General features: G+C 34.5%; 1 protein-coding gene and 1 non-coding gene across 4 annotated transcripts in view; both read left to right on the top strand.

The window, feature by feature from the left end:
- The first annotated feature begins 2,285 nt into the window (after nt 1-2,285).
- Nucleotides 2,286-21,479, top strand: part of LOC118182141 (cytochrome P450 2J6-like) — a 145,976-nt gene continuing 126,782 nt past the window's right edge. Inside the window, exons 1-2 of one of the 3 annotated variants that reach the window (XM_085816626.1) lie at nt 2,286-2,623; nt 17,221-17,348. In XM_085816626.1, the coding sequence (XP_085672752.1) occupies nt 2,376-2,623; nt 17,221-17,348 (376 nt within the window). In that variant the 5' untranslated portion in view covers nt 2,286-2,375. Of the gene's footprint in view, nt 2,624-14,375; nt 14,525-17,220; nt 17,349-21,479 lie in introns of those variants that run through there. The other 2 variants (XM_085816629.1, XM_085816633.1) reach the window with 2 other exon arrangements.
- Nucleotides 4,823-4,911, top strand: TRNAM-CAU (transfer RNA methionine (anticodon CAU)). The gene is given in 2 exon segments: nt 4,823-4,859; nt 4,876-4,911. It is a non-coding gene; the product is annotated as a tRNA-Met (tRNA).

Below are 21,479 nucleotides of genomic sequence, written 5' to 3'. Positions count from 1 at the left end.
GGAAACTGGCTCGTATACACGTTACACATGGTGAAAACCACGAAAACGCCCAAAGTAATTTTTGGAGCATCGATCAGTTCCTGGAATATGCATCAGAATGTACAGGAATTGTTCTTGCTTAAAATTTTTTAAATAGTATCTTTTGAGTGTGCGCGGTAATGTACTCATCATTGTTGCCTAATTAATTAATTTTGTTATAATAAGAACTAAAAGATAAAATGGTATTACACATTTTAGTGTAGACTTTTGCAGAAATCCCGCTAAACGTGCGCCAACCGTTCTGCGGGAGTTCGATGGAGCAGATCACTCTTCGGTTAATTAAATAATCACGGACCAGTTTTTCATATAATTAGATAATCAGCAGATATAAGTTTCTAATATGACATATAAATAATTTTAAAATGAGTTCAAATATTATACGATAAAAGGAATTCATTAAATCTAGCGCTAGTCATTTAGGCGATTAAAAATCCCTAATGGAGCTTAAAACAGCAACAAAATTGTCACAGTGAACACGGTTTTACAAAAGTTCGCTTAAATATAAATCTGACTATATCGCGTGGTTCCGAGACCTTTTATTAAGTCATTTGACGAGCCCCACAATTCTGTGTCTGGTGTATGTGCAGCAGTATAATCAAAATCGTAACTTTTAAAATATTTTGCTGTTTGTTATTTGCTAGAAAGCAAATAATAAATTTTAATCATTTGTTTTCAGTATGCAAGATAAAAACAGAGAAATAGCAATTTCTTTCTTTCTTTGCAAAAACTAAATTGGATTAATGAGAATCAGAATTACATAAACGAAATATCTGAAGTGATGTGACGATCATCCATTCATTGGTTCTATATTGTATATCCTATTGTTTTGCAGTCGTTTTTATTTCTCGAAAATAGTCGACAAGAAAGCACCTAAACACCGATAAAAGCTTAACTTTTAACTCAGATTTGGTTTGTCAGATTGCCTTGAACCTCATGTCCTAAGGCTGCGTAGTATGATGGAAATTATTTCCAGTACAAGAATAAAGAATTTATGTACAATTAAATAAACAGTAACTGAATGTTTGCTTAAGTAACAGCTTGTGGTCGAGCAGAAAATAATTCCCAATGCAAAATCTGAAGATTCTGCTAGCTTGAGAATAAACATAGAGTTGACTTCACCACTAACAGCTCAAAACAGTCACATAGCAGCATTCTACGTCTCTGTCTAGTTTAAATTTCTACATTCTCTAAAAAAGGCTTCGAAATTCATGCTACCTACTAGAGCAGGAGCATACTTCCAAAAAAGACGTGCGCTTTCTCAAAGGAAAACTACTAATATTATAATTCAGCCTAAGTCGCAGTTAAGAAGTCGCAATACTATTTTACAACTGCTCGAATAACTGAAGCTCTGATATGTATGAATTATTGTAAATGAAGCCAACAATAAATTAAGTAATATAAAAGCTTAAAACGTGATTATTAAAAAAATGAGACAATTATTACAACATTATTGATTTCAACATGAAATGATTATTCTTACTTTTTATTGAGCTAAATTTTAAAAATAGTGCTTTTGATTACCTAGCAAGTCTAGTAACCGCTTTTCGAGAGTTACAAGTTATCCGATATTATATTTTAACCTATATTACTGAACTCAATGTATGTTCGATGTATGATGTATAATAATCAGAGCTCTATTATATATGCATTCAATGTATTGCCGCGATTTATTGGATATTATCAACAAAAAAATTAATTTTACAAGGCAATGAATTACATAAAAAATTCGAAATTCTTGCGAAATTAAAAAAAAAAAAATATCAGCATGTGTAAATATTTGTGAAAGTGATTTTAATTCTATGCATAAGCATACCCAGACCTGTAAAAACATTTTCTGATGTCCTTGGTTTATTGATACAAACAGACGAGGTCAAATGTATCCGCTCGACGATTAATTTGTATGTAGGATACGAAGGAATTTAAAATGTCTCCCCCGTGTTTCCCAATATTAGTATTTCAGGTTGCCTTGAAAATAATTACTTGTAATTTGGCATTCATGATACTTCCCGATCAAAAGCTGAATCAGAACACTTTCTGTATGGAAAAATCCGAAGGTGTTGAATAAATCATATGAGAGCGCGGTTAATCTTGAAACAATCAAGTTACTTTGGTAGGAAAGACAACACTGTAATCTATATCGGAAGTGGAGATATCAATAAACAAAAAACGACCGGTTAACGTTTATTTCACTTTTATCGTAATTTGTTTGGAAGAAAAAGGTTGCTTCAGTCATTGGTCAAAGACCGTGTGACGTCACTCTTTCAAATCGAAATAAACTCTCCTGAAAATCGAATGTAAGGAAAGGGATATCTTTAATTCGTTGAACAAACTGAACAATGAATGCCGATTTTCTTCTTAATTCTTTAGCCCACTGGGCTAAGACACATCTTGCGACATCTTCTTTATTGGTGGCTGTGTCCGTAGGTTGTTTCTTGCACTGGGTGATCAGTAGACCCAAGAAAACTTACAATTTACCTCCAGGACCATGGATCAGTTTGCCATGGGTGGGGTACTTACCTTTCCTTGGCTCTGATTTCGTCAAAGGATTTGCAAAGTTGCAGAAGAAATGTGGTCCCATATATAAGTAAGCTATAGCTTTCTAAAATTTTATAAAGACGTTATTTAGTCCATGTTTTCAGGTTCTTATTTAACTCATTCTTCTAAAATAACTGCACTAAATTCCCTAAGCCAGTTTTCTCTTTTCTTTAAATGAATTTAAAATATTTTAAAACCACTTTAGAGATACCAGAATATTCCATGTTTTAAAATTCAACTCAAAATTTTCTTTTTTTGCATTTTAATTAAAGATTTAGATTTATCAAATTTCGTTTAGTATTTTCAGACATATAGTCTTAGTTCGTTTCGAATATATTAAGTAATTAAAAGTAATGCGTTTAACTTTTTTATTTTATGTAGAAGTTTGAATAACTTACTCGAAATTATTTTAGTGCAATGTATTGCGATAAAGATAATTTGATTATTGTCTTTAACACTTAAAATTTTAGACTAAAGATGAAAATTTCTTTTTTCCTGATTGCTCACAGGCTGCTGAACGGTAGCGAACGGGCTGGCTGCATGCGTGTTTTTGTGGTTTCTCATATGTGCAATGTGAATGCAAGCCAGTTTCTCATTGAAAGTCCTGCATGAAGGCATTCCTTGCCTTAGTCAGTTAACGTTCGCGCGCTTTGCCATAATCAAGTAAAATAAACCAATCATTCTTTATAAATAATACAGCTAAATATCATATTGATGAACTATTTTGTTGCAATTTACATTATAAAAAATTTTAAATCCAATCTTATTTCAGACAATTTTTTCCTCTTTGATCTAGACAGCAGGACGAATGATTTCATAGTAATTAAAATGCTCCTTTTAATTTTATAGTAATGAAAAATATGTATATGACTGGAGTTCTCTTGTCTGATGACACCAACATGAAAATCCTAAGCTTTTTTAACTTTAAAAAAATGGAGGACTACAAAGCATTAGCAATGAACATGCATTCTATATTCCTTGGTATGGCGCAAGACCGTATAATTTTCACGCGAACTTTAAATAGCAGCTTAATAAATAGTAAATAATAAGCCGCATGGTTTTAAAATTATACTTCTCGCGGTACCTCTGTATCGTGTTAAGGAACCGCTTGTTTAAGAGTTTCCTCGTCGCCCAACCAGTATACTGGTTAGCGTCACTGACTGCCGTACCGAAGGGCTCGGATTCAAATCCCGGAAAATGCATGAATGTTTGTATTGTGCCGGTGCGGCATGGCGGCACTCTAAATATGCGGAGAGCCGAAAGTCCTCTCGTGTGGTTTGGTGGAAGGGGAGATGGGTGGGAGACTCTCGAATCCGTTCCCCTCTGGATGCTCTCCATCAAAATTGGGAGGGGGAACTGAGCTAAATCGAACTGTCACCTGAAAAGTGCTCAAGGCTGTTGCCAACGGCAGCCATATTCTAGCGCTCCTTGCCACGAGGAATTTCGTAGGCTTGTGCTGACTACATCAGACAAATTAGCATAAGCAACAACAACAGAATTGCCTCACGTACAAATAAGATAGCATGTGTTTCGAATAATTTCTGAGTTTGAAAGATTTTTTATTAGCGATACTAGTTGCCATATCGTAGGACTGAGTTTGAATCTTAGAGAAGATTTAGATATTTATTAGTGTTTGTCCTGCTTGTGGGCCCTTAAAATACTAGCGAGCCTAAAGTCTTCTTAATGGTTGTAAGGAAAGAGAGATGAAAAACTGCAGATCTGATTGGTCGAGGTCGTGAAAGAACAAAATTTCCTCTTTGTCACAGGCACAATTCAGTCGTTCCATATGAGGCACCTGGGCAACATTCTTAGTGATGAGAAGGCTAAATGATAGGTACTGGTCGTTCCCGACGAACGCATTAAGCTGTAAGAGTCTGGTCATTTGGGACATCAACAGTATAACTTTCTTTGTTAAATGGATCAAGCAATCTACTTATAGAGTTTTATACTAATAATGTTTTAGTGTCTGTAAACTGAATTAACGAATCTTTATGTTATTAAAATAAGACTTTAGTCTAGAAAGTCAGATCAAGAATTTCATAAAAATTAGTAAGTGCATTCAAAGGCATATCAGTTTTTCCTAAAAATTTATTTGATTTTGAGTTCAAATTTAGTGTTTTTGAAACTTGATTTTCTCAAACACTTCTGTTTTCATTATCCTCAAAAATTTTAAAAATGTAATGACTCTCATTTAAAAATATTCTTTAAAAACTAAGTGGTCATACATTCTGGATTCAGTTTCTGTTGAGCCTCGGTAGCGCAGTAGGCAGCGCGTCAGTCTCATAATCCCGCTCGTGAGCAATCTGAAGGTCGTGAGTTCGATCCTCACCCGGGGCAGTCCTTTTTTTGTTGTTGGTTTCCTAAATTTCAAACTTCAGTAGTATAATTTATGCTTTTAGTTGATAAGCCGCCTAACAGGATATAGATATCCTGGCTTTACGAGCGTCAGGATTTGCGCCTCTTCGCATTAACGAAAGATATAAGTAGTGTGTTTTTTTTGATTAATGAAATAAATCCAAAGACATTTTTTTCTTAAAATATAAAAAGAATTTTTATATTGTAAAAATATAAATTCGTAATTTTCATTACAAAAGCGCGGATTAATTTAGGAAAATTTTACATTAAACTCTGTTGCCTACAGAAAGTTATAAGACATAAAAATGTGCTCGTTTAAGAAAAGTCATGTGTCGTACATATCGACAAAACCATCAACAAGCTTCCGACATTGGTACAAGAAAGCATAGCAACTAGAGATAGGATGTATATTTATCAGTATGCAGTATTCATAAATAATCTTTGTCGTTTTTCTCAGAATTTGAAATCCTTGTTTCTCATTTAATAAAACTACGATGATTAAGTAACATTGCCAACATATTTGAGTTTTCTAGGAAGCTTGCTCTTTTTGTTAATTTTTGAAAGTCAAACTGTAATGTCTATATGCCATTTCTTTTTACGCGGAATATGTGAATGTCAGATCATACTTTACTTTGAAGTTTATATGATATTTTCTCTCTCCTTTCCACGTGCCTAGACGCGCTTGACACGTATTCAGGAGAAGCGAATCCAGGTGAGAGCGTTGCGGATTTCATCAGTTTCCTGACACCAAAAATTTCTAAAGAAGGCTCTGCAAGTGGCATCCGAACTAAAAGGTGGTAGCTGTAATAATGATAATTCGTCACCACCATGATTTGGCGATTGAGTCCCTTAAGATCCATTCGCCTTTTAAAAGGGAAAGTATACAAGGTATTTTCTTTCTCCTTTCTGCGTGCCTTCGTGGTGTAACTGGAAGCACGCTCGCCGCGTATTCGGGAGGTCTGGAGTTCGAATCCCTACAAATGCATTGTTCTTTCTTTACGTTCCTACATCGATATAAACTAATGGCTCTATAAGTTATTTTAGATTTTAAGCATAATATGTCAAGATGTGATGTTTTGTTGGAGATTTTCCAATTAGGTAACACTTACGTTATATATAAATTAATGACAATTACTTCTTCGCGTTACGAATTTTGCTTTGAGACAGTTTTCACTGGAATGATCTACTTTTGTTAAGAGTGGACTCATATTCGCTAATGCGTGTGCTGTATTCAGTCAGTCGGGTGTGTGGTTAGAGATTTTAAGACATTTTAGAGCGCGATTTTATATTAAATTGCACTGTGCCCCTTCCCGGAACCGAACATTTGTCTGCAGATTACTGAACTGATATACTTATCACTGATTTCTAGAATTATACAGGATGAACAACTATAAGTCATGATGGATGCAGTTCACACATTTTGAAGTGCGCTGAAAGTTGTAATAATGGTGCAAAACAGGAATAAAATAACTTAACGTAGTTTGTTTCCCATATGAATATAAGTTGGATCTGAATTCAAACCAGGCATTATTTCTTATTGGGTGTTCATGAATGGTGTTCAGCCACTGATGACCGCTTGTTGCAGTGACAGAGCTAAGCTGTTGACCAGTGATATCCGGTACGTGTTGAAATCACTGTATGTATAATGTTATTTATAAATTAAATCAATTAAATCATTGATTATTAAAAAGTGATCCCTAACGTGATATTTGTTCAAAGTTATATTTCAGAAATTAACATATTTGCTTGTTGTAAAGCGAAACACATTTATTAGTAACAGCTGCTAGTCGCTTGGTAGCCTCAGTATGATTTAGTTAATATTTTTCATCAAAATAATAGTGAAGTAAAATAATATCTAAATCTAAAGCTTCCTTAATTAGAGCTTGTAATGTAATCAGGTTTATAAGAAATGATTAAAAATTTGTAGCTAAATTTGGAACGATGAATATTTTAATTTGAAGTTAAAATATTTTGAAAAGTGATAATATTGTTAACTTATTATATATTTATATTACCAGAATAAAAATGAATGGAAACAATGATACAGATACAGCACAGGAGAGGAGAAAGTAAGGCACATATCTAAAATCAGATAGTATTTTAAATATAATTTTTTAATCTAATGTGGCCCACCAGTCGCTGAACATTGGTAGTTTAGTCTGGGGCTCGAATCCCGGCGAACACGCTGGCTGCATGGGCGTCTTCGTGGCTTCTCCCAGTTTTCCTTAGAAAGTCCTCCATCCCATGAGTCATCTAGCCCTCATGTGCTTTGCCGTAATAAACTAAATCAAAATCAAACGATTAATTTAATACGCTTTTAATAAAATTTTCAGTTGTAGTGTTACGATATAATGATTTGAAAGAAATAACGAATGAGTGAGGAACAATTTGAGAAAATAATTATTGCGATGCATTAATTAAACACAAATTACTTCTTAAAAGACATTTTATAATCTGATTATACCGCATATTAAAGTTTGCAAAGTAACGTACGTATACAATTTGCGCGCAAAATAAATATATATTAACTTAAAATCCAATTTTGAATATATCTGTTTAAATCTATTAATTCTTACTTGCTTAATTGTTTCAGAAATTAGTGGTACAATGATAATAATATATTAAATGTATATAATATACAGCGATGAATTTCGTATCCTTTTGATTTTTATGTATAGCATTAACCTTCAGATAAGAGGCACATATTTAAATATTTACAAGGTCACAAACCTGTTACAAGGATACTGGGAGTATCGACAGACAGAAATGATAAGCTAAGTCCGATGGAACACGAGTTATAGAATAATAACCAGTATCGTTCTCTAATTTGTTCATGGCAAATAGCGAGACGATAGCCTTGAAATATGTTTGTACATTTTCGAAGGCTGAATGGCGAACGTAGCTTTATAAGAGATTCTCGAGATTATAAGAGATTTAAAAAGTGTGATTAATAGCTTCATAATCTGAAGTTGCTGTCCACATCTCCTTGTCTTTTTGTTGTCATTCATGAGGTTTGATTTTAATGAGTATTGAAACTGCTAACTAGAGTTCATTCCACTCGTTTGGAATGCATAGTAACTCATTTATGTACCCAAAAAACTTAGCTAAAATTACAATTTTATTAATATTGTGTTCATAAGTTTTATTGTTTACCGTTTTAAAGAAAACTTGAAATTAATACTAAAGTATTCAAGTCCTAGCAAAATAGTAAGATGTTGCTCTTTCATTTGCGTAAGATCCTTTATTTATATTCTAATTAATCAGTTGCTAAACTAAGGAACGAATGATCTGAGATGAAATTTAAGAACAACTCAATGCTCTTCTTAATGATATTGTGTTACCTTTCTATGGCAACAGTATCCTTCTTTCCCAACACGTTTTATAGGATGAATGTTTTTATTCTCTGACTTAATTTATTCAACAACATTGCCTGTGTTGTTTGTTTGTTCACTTAAAAGATTAAGTAGATAGTTACCAGTTAAGCGTTTAAACAGACAACTTCCAATGATTTCTGAATCTTAGTTATTTTTTTCTTCTCTTTTCTACATAAAGATGCTGTTTTATAAATTGAAGTGGAACTGGGATATAAAAATCAGATTTCAGTTTCTTTTATTTATATTTTAATTTCTGGGGTTTTATTATGAGAAAAATTAATACAATTTAGAAGTGGGCAAAACTTTAGGTTTACAGTAAATAATGAATAATACTAGTATGTTAAATTTTGGTAGCCATCATTTTATTCTACGAATCATTTCCACTCAAGAAGCAAATGAAATAAATGAGCTATTGCATAAAATACGAAAAAATTTCATATTCCCATTTGGGAATTTCGACAACTGAAGAATTAACAATTATGGGTCCAAATGTTGTAAGTTCGTTTTGGTTATAAATTGATTGTGACAAAGGTACTCAGGACTTCTTAGAAAGAAAGCTTTAGTTTTAGCTGTTTTTCTAAGGGGAACGTATAGTAAAGTTCCAAACCTTCGTTTTGTTTTGTTTGTTTTAAAGTAGGCACTTTTAAAATTCAAGAACTGGTTGGTAGATTGGTTAATTGATCAAGATAAATTACTAAAAGTCTATTTGTTTTATGAGAGCGGTGTATGTTTATCAGAGATACATTGGTTAGTATTCGTGTTGCACAAAACAAAAACTACATAAATCTAATGCAGTCAGCATCAGTATTCATTTACATAGAATAAGATGAAGTACAGTGCATTCATTTTAAAAGAGGTCTAAAACAAAATCATCGTTTCAGTCTTTCATCTCTATTATTTGACTTTATTATTTGCTTTATAGACATTGCTATAGTTATTATAAGGGAGAGTGGATACTAATTTCTTCTGTTCCTCAAACAATTGCAGCAGTGGATATGATTGAAGAGTGATCAAATAAAAGAAATACAAGATCCAAATAGTGATTTTATTTTGTATATGTTTTAAAATGAGCACACTGTATAAGTAGTCTTATTCACTCCATTATTAGCGACGCTAAGCTGAAGGTTTCTACTAGTCGCCCAGACGGTATAATAGTAAGGGAAGCCTACTACGGTACGGAAAGGCCCAAGTTCGAATCCTGGAGAAGGCATGGATATTTGTAAATGCACAGTGTCTTTGCGGCATGGGGAGCACTTTAAATATATGGCGAGCCGAAAGCCCTCTCGAGAGGTTAGAAGTAGAACAAGAGGAGTGGGATACCATCCCCTGACCCGTCTCCCCGGGTTGCTTTCCGTCCAAATTGGGGGCGGGACTGAGCGACGTCGTACTGTCACTTGTATGATGCTCAAGCCTCTTGCCAATCTTGCTCTCCTTGCCAAGATGAGTTCCGTGGGCTTGTTTTGATGTTACTCTGAGACAAGTGAGATAAGCCACATTACAACAACTAGAGGTTTCTACGAGAACCAACAATTGTAATTTGTAACAATTACAGACCATTTTTTTGCTTTTATCTTTGGTATGTAAAACTTCTGTGTTTACGATTTGACCGTCATCAGTTATTCACGACGGCAAAAATTTAACTTAATTTAATTTAAATATATGCGTTATGTACATCAAAAACCTATTTTAGCTTCACTACTGGAACTTTTGTTTCGAGACAGAAGTATTAAGGGAATCGTATTATCATTCTGTTTCTGTATGAAAGGAAACCCTCTTCCTGTAGTAATCTCACTAATTAAAAAATATCTTACGGAATTTAAGCGGAAAACAGAGAGCTGTAGTTTTATGCATAACAGTGAAAGGCGTCGTAAATAACGGTTAGAATTGGAGTTTCATAAGTTTAAGTGCTTTGTCTGTTTTGCGAATCTTGCTTCCAGATGAATTTCAGCATGTAAGTGAGTCGTTAATTTTCATTTAGTAGAAAATTTGGCTAACATACTTCAAAGAATACATTTCGCCTTTTCCAAAAATCTCTAGATGGTGGTTAAAATCACATTTTTAACATAATTGAAGTTAAACATTTAAACATTTAGATTTGCTGTTGTAAAACACCCACAACAACTTTATAACGTATATATATATATATATATATATATATATATGTATGTATGTCTGTCTGTCTGTATGTATGTATGCACTATTAATTAATTTCAATTCGTTTATATCCTAGGAAATGATAAGAAATTACTAATGTAATGGTATATATTTAAAATGAAATACTAATAAAATGGGACATTGTTAAAAGTTCAAAACTTAATGAATGTCATGCAATTTGTGAAAAGCAAAATTTGCAATATGCATGAAATTTACTGAACAATTTTGATAGTAATAATAAAAATATGTTACAAGAAAACCTTCTGCCGATTCCGCCGAAGGATCCTGACTTTTCAAGGAGAAATAATCTAACTGTTCAAGGAAAAAGGACCAGGATGCGTACCCAATGGCGTCTCATACCAGCATGCCAGGTACTGAGCCTATATTATGATAATGAAATGCAAGCTAATAATGTTCGTTTTCCTCGTCGCCTCCTTTAACGGATATGTCTGTAATGTTACTGTACGCAGAACCAGCATTCACCCAAAAGGACGGCATGATACCATTCCTGTATGCAGTGTTGTCGTCCGTTGCACCATTGTAGGCGTGCCTGTCTCTGCTGAGCATCAAGGCAATCCGTGGGACTGCAGATATCGTCGTACTGTGCAGACAGAAACTTATTGTTCTACTGATGAGCCAATATGAGCCAGTTCTGCTGACTCAGGATACATGACGTAGCAGTATAATTCTGTAAGGCCGAGAGAATAACATGTTTGTCCAGGGCCGCTGAGACTCTGCATGGCGTTCAGTATAACCCTCTAGAGTCCATCGATTGCACATTCGTCTAACAGTCATAGGATCCTGACCAGTACGAGCATAAATGTCACGGAATCTCAGCTCCTATAAGCTCCGATCATGATTCGGTCGAATTCCGACACATGCTGGTAGGAATTTCGTCTTCTCATATGAGGCATAAAACGATTTTTACGCAAACAATCAACATTAAAATGTGATTTCCAAATGAGAAACTCGCTATGCAGTCTTCATATTTATACACAATATAAATTGCGTTACTTATACCTGCTTTGTGCGCATGCGCTGGGGTGTTAATCATTTGCATATCCCAATATGTAGTACATTTCATTCATATTTAACATTTGTTACATGCGCCTTCATGACGTAACAATGTGCAAATAGCATAATGGTGATAGCTTTACCAAATTAAAAACTGGAAAAGCATGAAACTTTATAAAGTTCTGCATTTCTTCATTCTATATGGCCTCAAATCATTTAGAAATAACCAAGAAATGAAGTTATTGAAGTAACTAGCTTCAATCGTAACTTAAATTAAAGGGGTTTAACCTGATGCTTAAACACTAAATAGCTAACTCTTGATCACGTTTTGCATAAAAATATGTGGTATACTGTAGTACAGCTTATGTTCTTTGACGAAGTTCAGAAAAGCAAGCTTCTTTTAAAGTAGAACGTACTTATTGCTCTTCTATACAGAGTAAAAATAGAAAATTATTGTAAAATATAATGCCATAATAATGCTAAATATAGCACTTAAGTATTCTAGTAGAGCACATAAATATGTATTTCTCTACAAAAGCTCTACTTTGAGAATTGAGAAGCATTCTCAAAGATGAGAATTGTAAAACACATTCAAACCAAAAGTGGAGTTTATAATCTGGAGGAGAAAGAAGACACAAATTTCTCTCACAACTCGTTTCCTAGTATTTCATTTGGGAGAACTTAGAAACATACCATATCATATGAGAAACGTTATAGATAATTTGAAAACTATTGTTTGAAACATTCTAATAAGCGCTGAAAGTTAGGTAATAGAACAATTCTTTTAGCTTTACACTTGCAGTTAATAATTAAATCGTATAAAGCAAAGAAGAATGAATACCGTTAACTCAGTTTTAAATACAGAATATAGTATCGATATCTTTTGATTAAGGCATTAAATGAATTATGTCTTGAGAAGCGGATTTATGTGGTTGCCGATTTAAGTCGTACCTACGTTAACCACGTAGTCGCTTTGACGAAGTTAGGTCTTTCCTAATAAATTTTCAAATTGACAGAAATATGTTCTCTGTGTCTAGAGTGGTGCCTCTGAAAGTTTAGGTGAGTATGCTTCTCATTTCATAATCCGCCCATGTGTGAGTTTAAGGTATATGTAGAAATTTTAGAGCTATTAAATCAGTTAAATTAAAAATTTTTTATCTTAATGGGATGAATTTCAAAATTAAAATTTTTCCTCTGACCGTACACTTTGATAGCTAAAAGATCTAGATCCCGACAGATATAGATCTGTCGGGAGTGGCTGAACCATAGGTCGTTTTAGCCATCTTATTACTATGAACGTTGACTAAGGTGCACCAAGAAGGGGCAACTGAAAACACTAAATAGTCTGTTTAGAAATATAAGCTGACTAGATTCGAAGCAGGTGTTAAGAAAGTGCTTATTTCTTTTGAAAGTTGAGATAAAATATAACTTTCTTAAACAAAAACCAATTTCAGTTATAAATTAAAAAGAGAAATATTGACAGTTTAATGCCAAAAAATCAAGAAATTTTTTAATATGCGTTTTAAAAACGAACCTTAATCATTTACCCAAAATTGTCTTTAAACGAGCATACCTCTAAGTGAAAAAAATGTCATCTTCAGCTTTTAAGTATGAACCGGAAAAGCATTTCCTTATATTGAAGCATAAAGCACTTCGAATTCCTTAAATCGAAATATTTACTATAACATAACGTCGTTTCAAAGGACACTTGGAAAATAGAGAAAAGATAAAAGAATTTGTTCTTGTTAGATAACAAATGAAGCTATCACCAACGGTGTCACTGAACTCTGCAATCTCAATAAATTTCTTTATTTTGACGTTCAGCTGTAGAACGAAAATATTATCTGTAATTTTTTTTTTACTTTGTTCGTAAAGGACTTCGAACAAGCAATAATCACAACAACGAATATCCATATAAAGACAAAATGATAATGAATTCACTCATTTATAAAGCTATCCTACGTATGAATTACGAGTTATATTAGATAACAGAGCTTATTATTCAAATTATGATTCCCTGAGCTGTAACTGTCAGAATTCCCAATCGCTAACTCATCGTTATGCTGTAGAATAATAGCTCAAAACTCTAGCATATTATTGCTGTGTACAAAATATGCAATTGAAGAAAGATCTGGTACAAATTATTTCTGAACATAAAAATATAATATGTACTGATTAGAATGAACCAATTTGTACATTTTAAAAATAGTTCCTGCTTCTTCCAGAGATATTAATATTTTAATTTCAAATAATATCTGATCAAGCGTTTCTACCAATTTCTTAGAAAAAGTGTAACTAATATAAGGATAAAAGAGATAGTTTCTTATTAAGCAAAGCTGTCGATTTAATGAGTACCTATTATTTAGAAAGGACATTATGTGCCTGAATTAAAAGTAAACAAAATATCTCGTTTCTGCTGGCCGTAAAAAGTATCCTGTACACGAAAATAATTAATTCCGGTTATTTTGAAATAAGTGATAAAAACAAGGGCTAATTGAATATGCGAAGGAAGAATATGAGAGCAGCCGGCTCATGGAAACTGATATGAAGAATTCCCGTGATGATTATGCTACTTATAAAATAGTTTAGAATGTTTTCGTGCCGTAAAATACAGCCGCTGCTCGTTAAAACGTTGGATATAAAATCTATAATCTTTTTAAAGCGGAAGGCACTGCTGTTGCCACTTCAGATAAGCAACTTCACTAATGATAATTTCGTAACAAGGAAACTGTGAAATTTAAGTTTTTGTGCAACCACGTGTGTCCCGAGATAAGCCGCTTCAGATGCCAAAGCAGGCAGGATTTTGTTTACAAATTAAAAGCATATGCGAAGATAAATGCTCGAAATGCCAATGACCCTTCATCTGATAGACTAACAATCGATTTTACTCGGAAAAAAAATTGCGAAAGGGGAGTGGATATGAACATTCTCTTCAGGCCATCAGTCTTCAGTAATCACTCCCAAAAGTAGGTCGAGTCCCTGCTTGAGGATGGACATTTTGTCATTTTATCTTCCCGGGTTTTCAGAATATGTTATCAACATCGCGAAAACAGGTATTTCGTTAGTGTTTGGTAATTTTTTTTATCTTTTAGGGCTGAAAATGGAAAGCTTTCCATCAACAATGAAGATAAAGTTGGTAAAAAAGCACAATTGTGTCGCGTTGTGTTCGACTTCCGTGAGTTATAATGTCTCCAAGGACATGATAGCATTCTAACATTATAAAAAGAAGTTTAAAGTTGTTTCCAATTCTTTATTTTGTAAATTTCAACTCACTGGGAAATAGAAATTTTATATACATGTTATTTATTTATTCATTTATTATATTTTAGCTTATTTAAGGGGCTTAATTTTAAAACTTTTGAATTCTGACGCTGTTGCGTTACTTTGATATTTGTTTACTTGCTTATGTTTACAGAATCTTCAGTGTAAAGTCTCCTTACAGAAATTTGCGTCAGTTTAACATGACTTTCATAACCTTATGTGTTTTCTGTTGTTGGAGTGTTATCCTTAAATTTGTCACATCAACTCTAAAATATAAAAAATTACAAAAAATAATGTTTCATAGTGTTGGGTTTCTGAATGTTTAGGGCTGAGAGTAAAAGTTTCCACAGTAATCATACACACTGATATGTAATAACTCTTAGATCAGCCGATTTCAAAGATGTTTGTCTGATTCGTTTCGAACTTATTTCTGCAAGTTGTCCAATCCAGTGTACAATTTGAAGCATGTTACTTCAGTTTTTATCAGAAAGTTACTTCTAAAAAAGTGTCATTACACTCCAAATTATTTAAAACAGAAGAGAACTTCATATGAAGAATTGAAAAATAATTTTTAACAAGAAAATCTAATAATTATTGTATGGAAGCTACAAAATTAATGTAATTCTGTGGTATTACAGTTGAGATTTACTAACACTTTCGGGTTTAATTTACATTTTTCCTAACACTTTCAGGTTTAATTTACATTTTTTCTAACACATTAGGGTTTAATTTACATCTTCCTGTATGCCTTATTTCACTCGCACTTGTTCTTTCAGAGAATTATGCAAATATGAACTTCCTTGCATAATTTTCATAATAGGCAGTTTAATATAAAGTTAGGGAGAAAATTCGAAACCGTATGAGTGACAAGGCTGTTATTTTTGGATAAAATCAGTGTACAGAGAACTCTCGTGAGTAATTAAGAAGTATTAAGGGTGAAGCATTTTTGTGCTAATTAAGGGTTAACTTTGAAGTTAACGATATGGTTAATGCTTAGAAGATTAATGGCAACAAACGCATTATCGGTTTTCTGTTTCTCTATATAAAGAGTATAATTATAACTGGGTAATATTGACTTCAAAGTTTTTAAATACATTAGTGATATAAATTATGTTCTTTTTGTTGTTGTCACTTACCTCACTTGTCTGCTTAGAAATATCAGAACAAGCCCACCAAATTCATCATAGCAAGGAGGGCAGATTGCGCCTGTTGGTGCCAAAACCATTGAGCAACGTACAGGTGAGAGTACGACTTTGCTCAAATCCGCCCTCAATTTTGATGGAGAGCACCGCTGGAGGACGGGTCTGAAGGTCTCCCCCCGCTTCCCCTATCATCAAACCCTCCAGAAGACTTTAGGCTCGCCACGTATTTAGACTGTCCCCATGCCGCATAGGTACTATACATTTATAAGCATTCATGCTTTGTATGGAATTCGAACTTTGTTACTGCAGTTAGCGTCACTAACCACTATTCCGGTTGGGCTGAATATTATGATTATATTTATAACCTAAATTATGATTCAACAAATTTGAGAGTAGCTTTGGACTGCTCGAATTTCAAAATGAGCTCAAAATCATTGACTCTCACTTGCAAAACCATAAACTGTACATATTTCTTTGCATTATTTCCAAAGCGAAAGCGCAGCACATAGAATTTAGATGAAACCCTGAAACCGCATAATGAGCCGATTCTTTGAAAATCTGTTTTTATATAGTTCATTTCCAAATACAAGCTGTAATTGTCAACTAATACTGGAATTAAAGAAAAAAGTATATAATTTTGAACTGAATGTGTAAAAGAAGTTAGAAAAATAAGTCTTAAATTTAAGTGTTGGTTAAATAATAGACTTCTTAAAATTTCTCCAGTGTATATGAATCTTGGTTATAGTTTGGCGTAGATTTTGTTTAAACCTCTAATGACTTCGAATGCGTTAAGACGCAGACCTTTCGTTTTCAGGAGCAAGAACATTTTTCCTTCTGGAAAAGAAGGACCTGTATCTAATCGCCTTCGATTTATTATTCAAAACCAGCACCAAAATTCGGTTACTTTTTTTTTGTTGTTGTTGTCTAAATTTAGCTGCGTAACAAATAAATTTTTGCATGTTTATTTCCTTTGTTTACTTTAAGAATGTTGCAGTCTTCTGAAATACCTTTTTCCTGCTTATTTAATTCATATAATACATGTACCAGGGACGTATAGAACATTTGACTGAAGCAAGCAGAATTAATGCGCAGTATTAATGTGATTTCACAAAAATTCCCTAAATTATTTCTCCGATCGGAAATAATTTTTGTACATATCTTTTCCTACAATATATTTTACCACCATTTTGTTAAAATAAAAAAGTGGCCTCTTGACGTTTATTTTCGTATTTGAGGAATTTTTCCATAAATGTTAGATAGGCAAATAATCAATATGTTAATTTTATTGCTCCAATTAGAAACATTTTATTGAAGAGTAAACTTAGAAAAACAAATTTTAATTACAGGTTAAATCTTGGACAGAGATCATGTCTAGTGCTCAGCGATTTTCCTTCGGTAAAAGAAGCATTTATGAAGAGAGCTTTCTTAGGCCGCCCTCCTAATCCACCCAATCACCTTTTAAAAGGAGCCACAAGTAAGTATTTCTCATTAACACAGAAGTAATTTTGAGTAATTTCTGATAAAAGTACTGATCTTTATGTTGATTAATTGTAAAAATATGGTATACATATGACAGCTAAGTTTTATGCAAATTTCTGCGTTCGAAATTCGACTTGAAGTATTAGTATAAATGTAGACCTAGGCTATTTAGATACATTAAAAGATGCAAATTAGAGAATAAAAATTATTTTTATGAAGTCCTACTCGAAAATTCTGCATACCAATTTAACAGATGCACGTTCCTGGATTTTCTGAGACTTATTAGGAAATTCTGATAACTAATTTTGCACATTTTCATTATTTCATTATACTCCGTAATGTAAATTTCAAAATTTAATCATAATTATATTCTTATTAATTACTACTTTATTTTTATTATATTTTACCACTTATGTAGACGTGAATATGTAAAACAAATGCAAATTTCTGTTTGTTGTAGAAATTTTGCGTTATTTTATGAGAAACGATTTTCTGAAGTACGATACTGCTATTAGAGAAACATAGTTACTAAAAATATGCCTCATAATTAACATCTGGAAGCAACAATAAAATAAAAATTTTTCGCTTCAGCTGGAAGTTGTATTTTGCTCTTTCGAAAAGTTAAATAATTCATTTAAATACTAGTTGCGAAAGGGTATGAAAGTGAATAAACTTAACTGATTTCATATATGCCCAAAAATACTTTAAAAGGTTGCCTAGACGGTATAGTGGTTACGGGAGGTAAACCGCTGAGTTGGATTCCGACCCAGGTATAGATATATTCATGCAGAATTGGTTACCAACTCGGCGAGAGTCAACCACTAGATACCAGGCCGCAGCCCTAAGCAGCCCCAGCTGAGCAGACGACATTTATAAAATGCAAAAAAGAGATATACATGGGCATACAAGGCACCTGAAGAAGAGTACAACAATGTACAAAGAAATATATGCATGTGCATACAAGGAACTTGAAGAAGAAAACAATCAAAATATATGTATATACATATAAATACAAACTCATATACAGATATATAGTACATACACATTTACATAAATAGATATTCCGAAACAAAAAAATATACATACTCTCACTCATATTGATATATACCCCCATACTTATACGTTACCATAATAGTTAAAGTTTACAAGAAGCAGGTCATTGAGGTACGGTGATCCTTAGTATAAATTAGGTACCATAAATAAAAGATATAAACATGTACAAATACATTACAGCATTCAGATACAGTACGAACTTTATGTATGAGAACCTGGCACAGCATAAATACAAAATTACATATTGAACATACATATCACATACTCTGTTGCTGACATATTTAACTAGCTTATATAGACTTTTATGACTACTTTCTTCTAGTGTCAGAAGAGTAATTGCTAGTGCAGTAGTCAATTATTGTTTTCAGTTTCCGCTGAGCAACTCTGTTATTTTGTAGATTCTGGAACCAATTTGGCAGAATCTGGCTCCTGGTTGCTTGAGGCTGTTAAATGCTGTGTGTGGGCAGGAGAACAGAAAATGATCTGGATGACCCTCCTCTCCGCATTCACAGTTACCATTCTCTCTCAAGCCAAAGCGGCAGAGGTATGAAGGAAAGGGCCGATGACCAGTGAGGAAATACGTCATGTAATTGCTATTAGTTTGAATTGTTGTCTTGACCTTGGGAATGAGATTGCAAACACGTCTCCCTGTGGAGGCTTGATCCCAACGTTCTTGCCATATTCTTAGGAGCTGATGGAATGTCCGACTCTTTAGGTCCGAGACTGGCCTAAGGGTCGGGACTTCTCGCAAAGTGGATGAATCCGCTGCTTCCTTTGCGACAACTTCTGCTCTCTCATTTCCTTCTGTTTCCTTATGAGCGGGCACCCAGATGAGTGAGGGTCTTTTGCGAAGCAGGCATGTGTGTTAGAGTGTCTCTAATGCTGCTGACGATAGGACTGCGAGAACGAATTCCAGCTATCGCAGCGAGGCTTGAGGCTGAGTCTGTGTAGATGATATCGGGCACTGTGGGATTATTCTTCAGGTGGAGAAGAGCTGCTCTGATTGCTATGAGCTCCGCTGAAAGACAGAGTTTTCAGAAGCGAGCTTTCTTTTCCACTCATACGTTAAAGCTCCTCCAGAAAGTATACAGAATCCGCTTCCCGTGCCCCCTGGAGTTTTAGAACCATCAGTGAAAACACCATTTGTAAATCCCGAGTCCTGTGTTCTATTAAAGTAGATAGTGTCCACAAGGTTATTTTTAGCAGAGTGGCAGAGAGCTTGCGGTATGTTATGCTCATAACCAGTATGGATATAAATTTGTCCCCAGAGACTCATGGTGTATCGTAGTCTGCTTACGTTAACCAGTTCAGGCGATGTGCCTGCGATAATTTGTAAGGCTGCCGTGGACATTGTACGATAAGCCTTGCAAATGAAAAGAAGCTAGTGCCGCTGTATAGAGAGTAGTGAACGTCTCATTTGGGAAGAGATGCTAGTTCCCCAAATAGCAGCGGCATACAGAATAATCCTTTCCACCACTGTCTTGTACCATATTCTAAGCAAGTGGCACGGGATACCCCATCTTAACGAGGTTGTTGATCGTATGGAAGTAGTCAGTCTTTTGATTTTTAACTTTAAAGAAGAGATGTGTGGTTGCCAGGAAAGTCTATTATCTATTACTACTCCTAGGTACTTAAGTTGTTTAACATATTTAATGGAGGACCCCAAGAGTTTAAGACAGGGTTTCTACTTAATGGAGAGCCTCGACTAATTATGAGTGCTTGTGTTTTAGGCACCGAGAGTTTCAGTTTATGCTGTCTCACCCAGTCAGCAAATAAATTAAGGCTATTCTGAGTTCGCGTTTCAAGGTCGCTTTGGCCTGCTACATTGAGTAAAAAGTCGTCTGCGTATGCTGAAAACCTTACTCCTTCTTTGTTTTCAAAGACTGAAAAAACTAAGTTAGCAACTATGTTCTAAAGAACGAGTCCAAGACAGGAACCTTGCGGACATCCCCTCTTAAGACCCTTCCTTACCAATTCTCTGTCTAACGTCATTAAAACTTGTCATTTGTCAAGATAGCTGCGAATCAGGTGTGTTTTGGAAGCAGAGCATTTGAGGGCATCCAAACTGTTCATGATGTCGGGCCACCACAGCGAGTCGAAAGCTCCTTGAATATCGAGGGATACGACTGCTGTGTGCCTATCTTCCATTCTGTTAGTGAGTATTATATCCAACAGCTGACTCAATGCGTGCTCCGTGGACATACCTGGTTTGAAACCGAATTGATTCTGATGAAGGCTTTTAGACCGTTCAATGAAGTACACGAGTCTGCCGAGTACAACTCGCTCAAGTAATTTACCCAGAGCAGGCAGGAGACAAACTGGCCTATATGAGGATGGAAGTAAAGCGTCTTTTCCTGGTTTTAGAAAGAGGGCCAGTTCAGCCGTCTTAATACCAGCGGAAAAAAACCGGAGACGCCAGCATGCAGTCAGAAAAGCCAAGATTAAGACTGGGAATTTTTGGTATATGATTTTAATCACTTGATTATCGATTCCATCCGGACCTGGTGCTTTACGAGATGAGAGTGCTTTTATGATGGTTCAGTGTCTTGCATACCAAATGTAGAGTAATTCTCAAAATTATGGCGTAGGGAACAATGTTTTTCCAGGTCTTCATCCGGATCGTCATCAGGAAAGATATTGTCAAGGAGAAATTTGGCTACCTCTGCTGTTGAATTGGCAGTGAGACGGATACTCCGTTGAAGTGAGGTAGGCCCGAAAACTTTATTCATCGAGATTGTGTAAGCTTGTCCGTAATAATGCGTAGTTTCGATACAAAAATTTCTCCATGAAGAGAGCTTCGCTTGGTATATGTGTTTTTTATAGATGGTACGCGCCCTCCTAAAATCCTGCATACGTAAGTTTCTAAGAGCTTGCTCTTGGGTGACCTGCGCACGCCTTCGTAGAGCTCTTAGACGGCTTCGTTCTTTTTGTAGGTCTTGGTTCCACCAGTGTGTTCTAGGGTTGCTCTTATACGCTTTGGTTTTGTAAGCTGTACGACAACGGAGCCTACTACCGTACCGAAGGGCCCGGGTTTGAATCCCGGAGAAGACATGAATGTTTGTAAATGTATAGT

The sequence above is a fragment of the Stegodyphus dumicola genome, chromosome 1 (assembly GCF_044657685.1).
Source record: "Stegodyphus dumicola isolate Sdum_Otavi_A_Nest chromosome 1, ASM4465768v1".
In the NCBI taxonomy this organism is placed as follows: domain Eukaryota; kingdom Metazoa; phylum Arthropoda; class Arachnida; order Araneae; family Eresidae; genus Stegodyphus; species Stegodyphus dumicola.
This window is presented reverse-complemented; position numbering and strand designations above follow the sequence as displayed.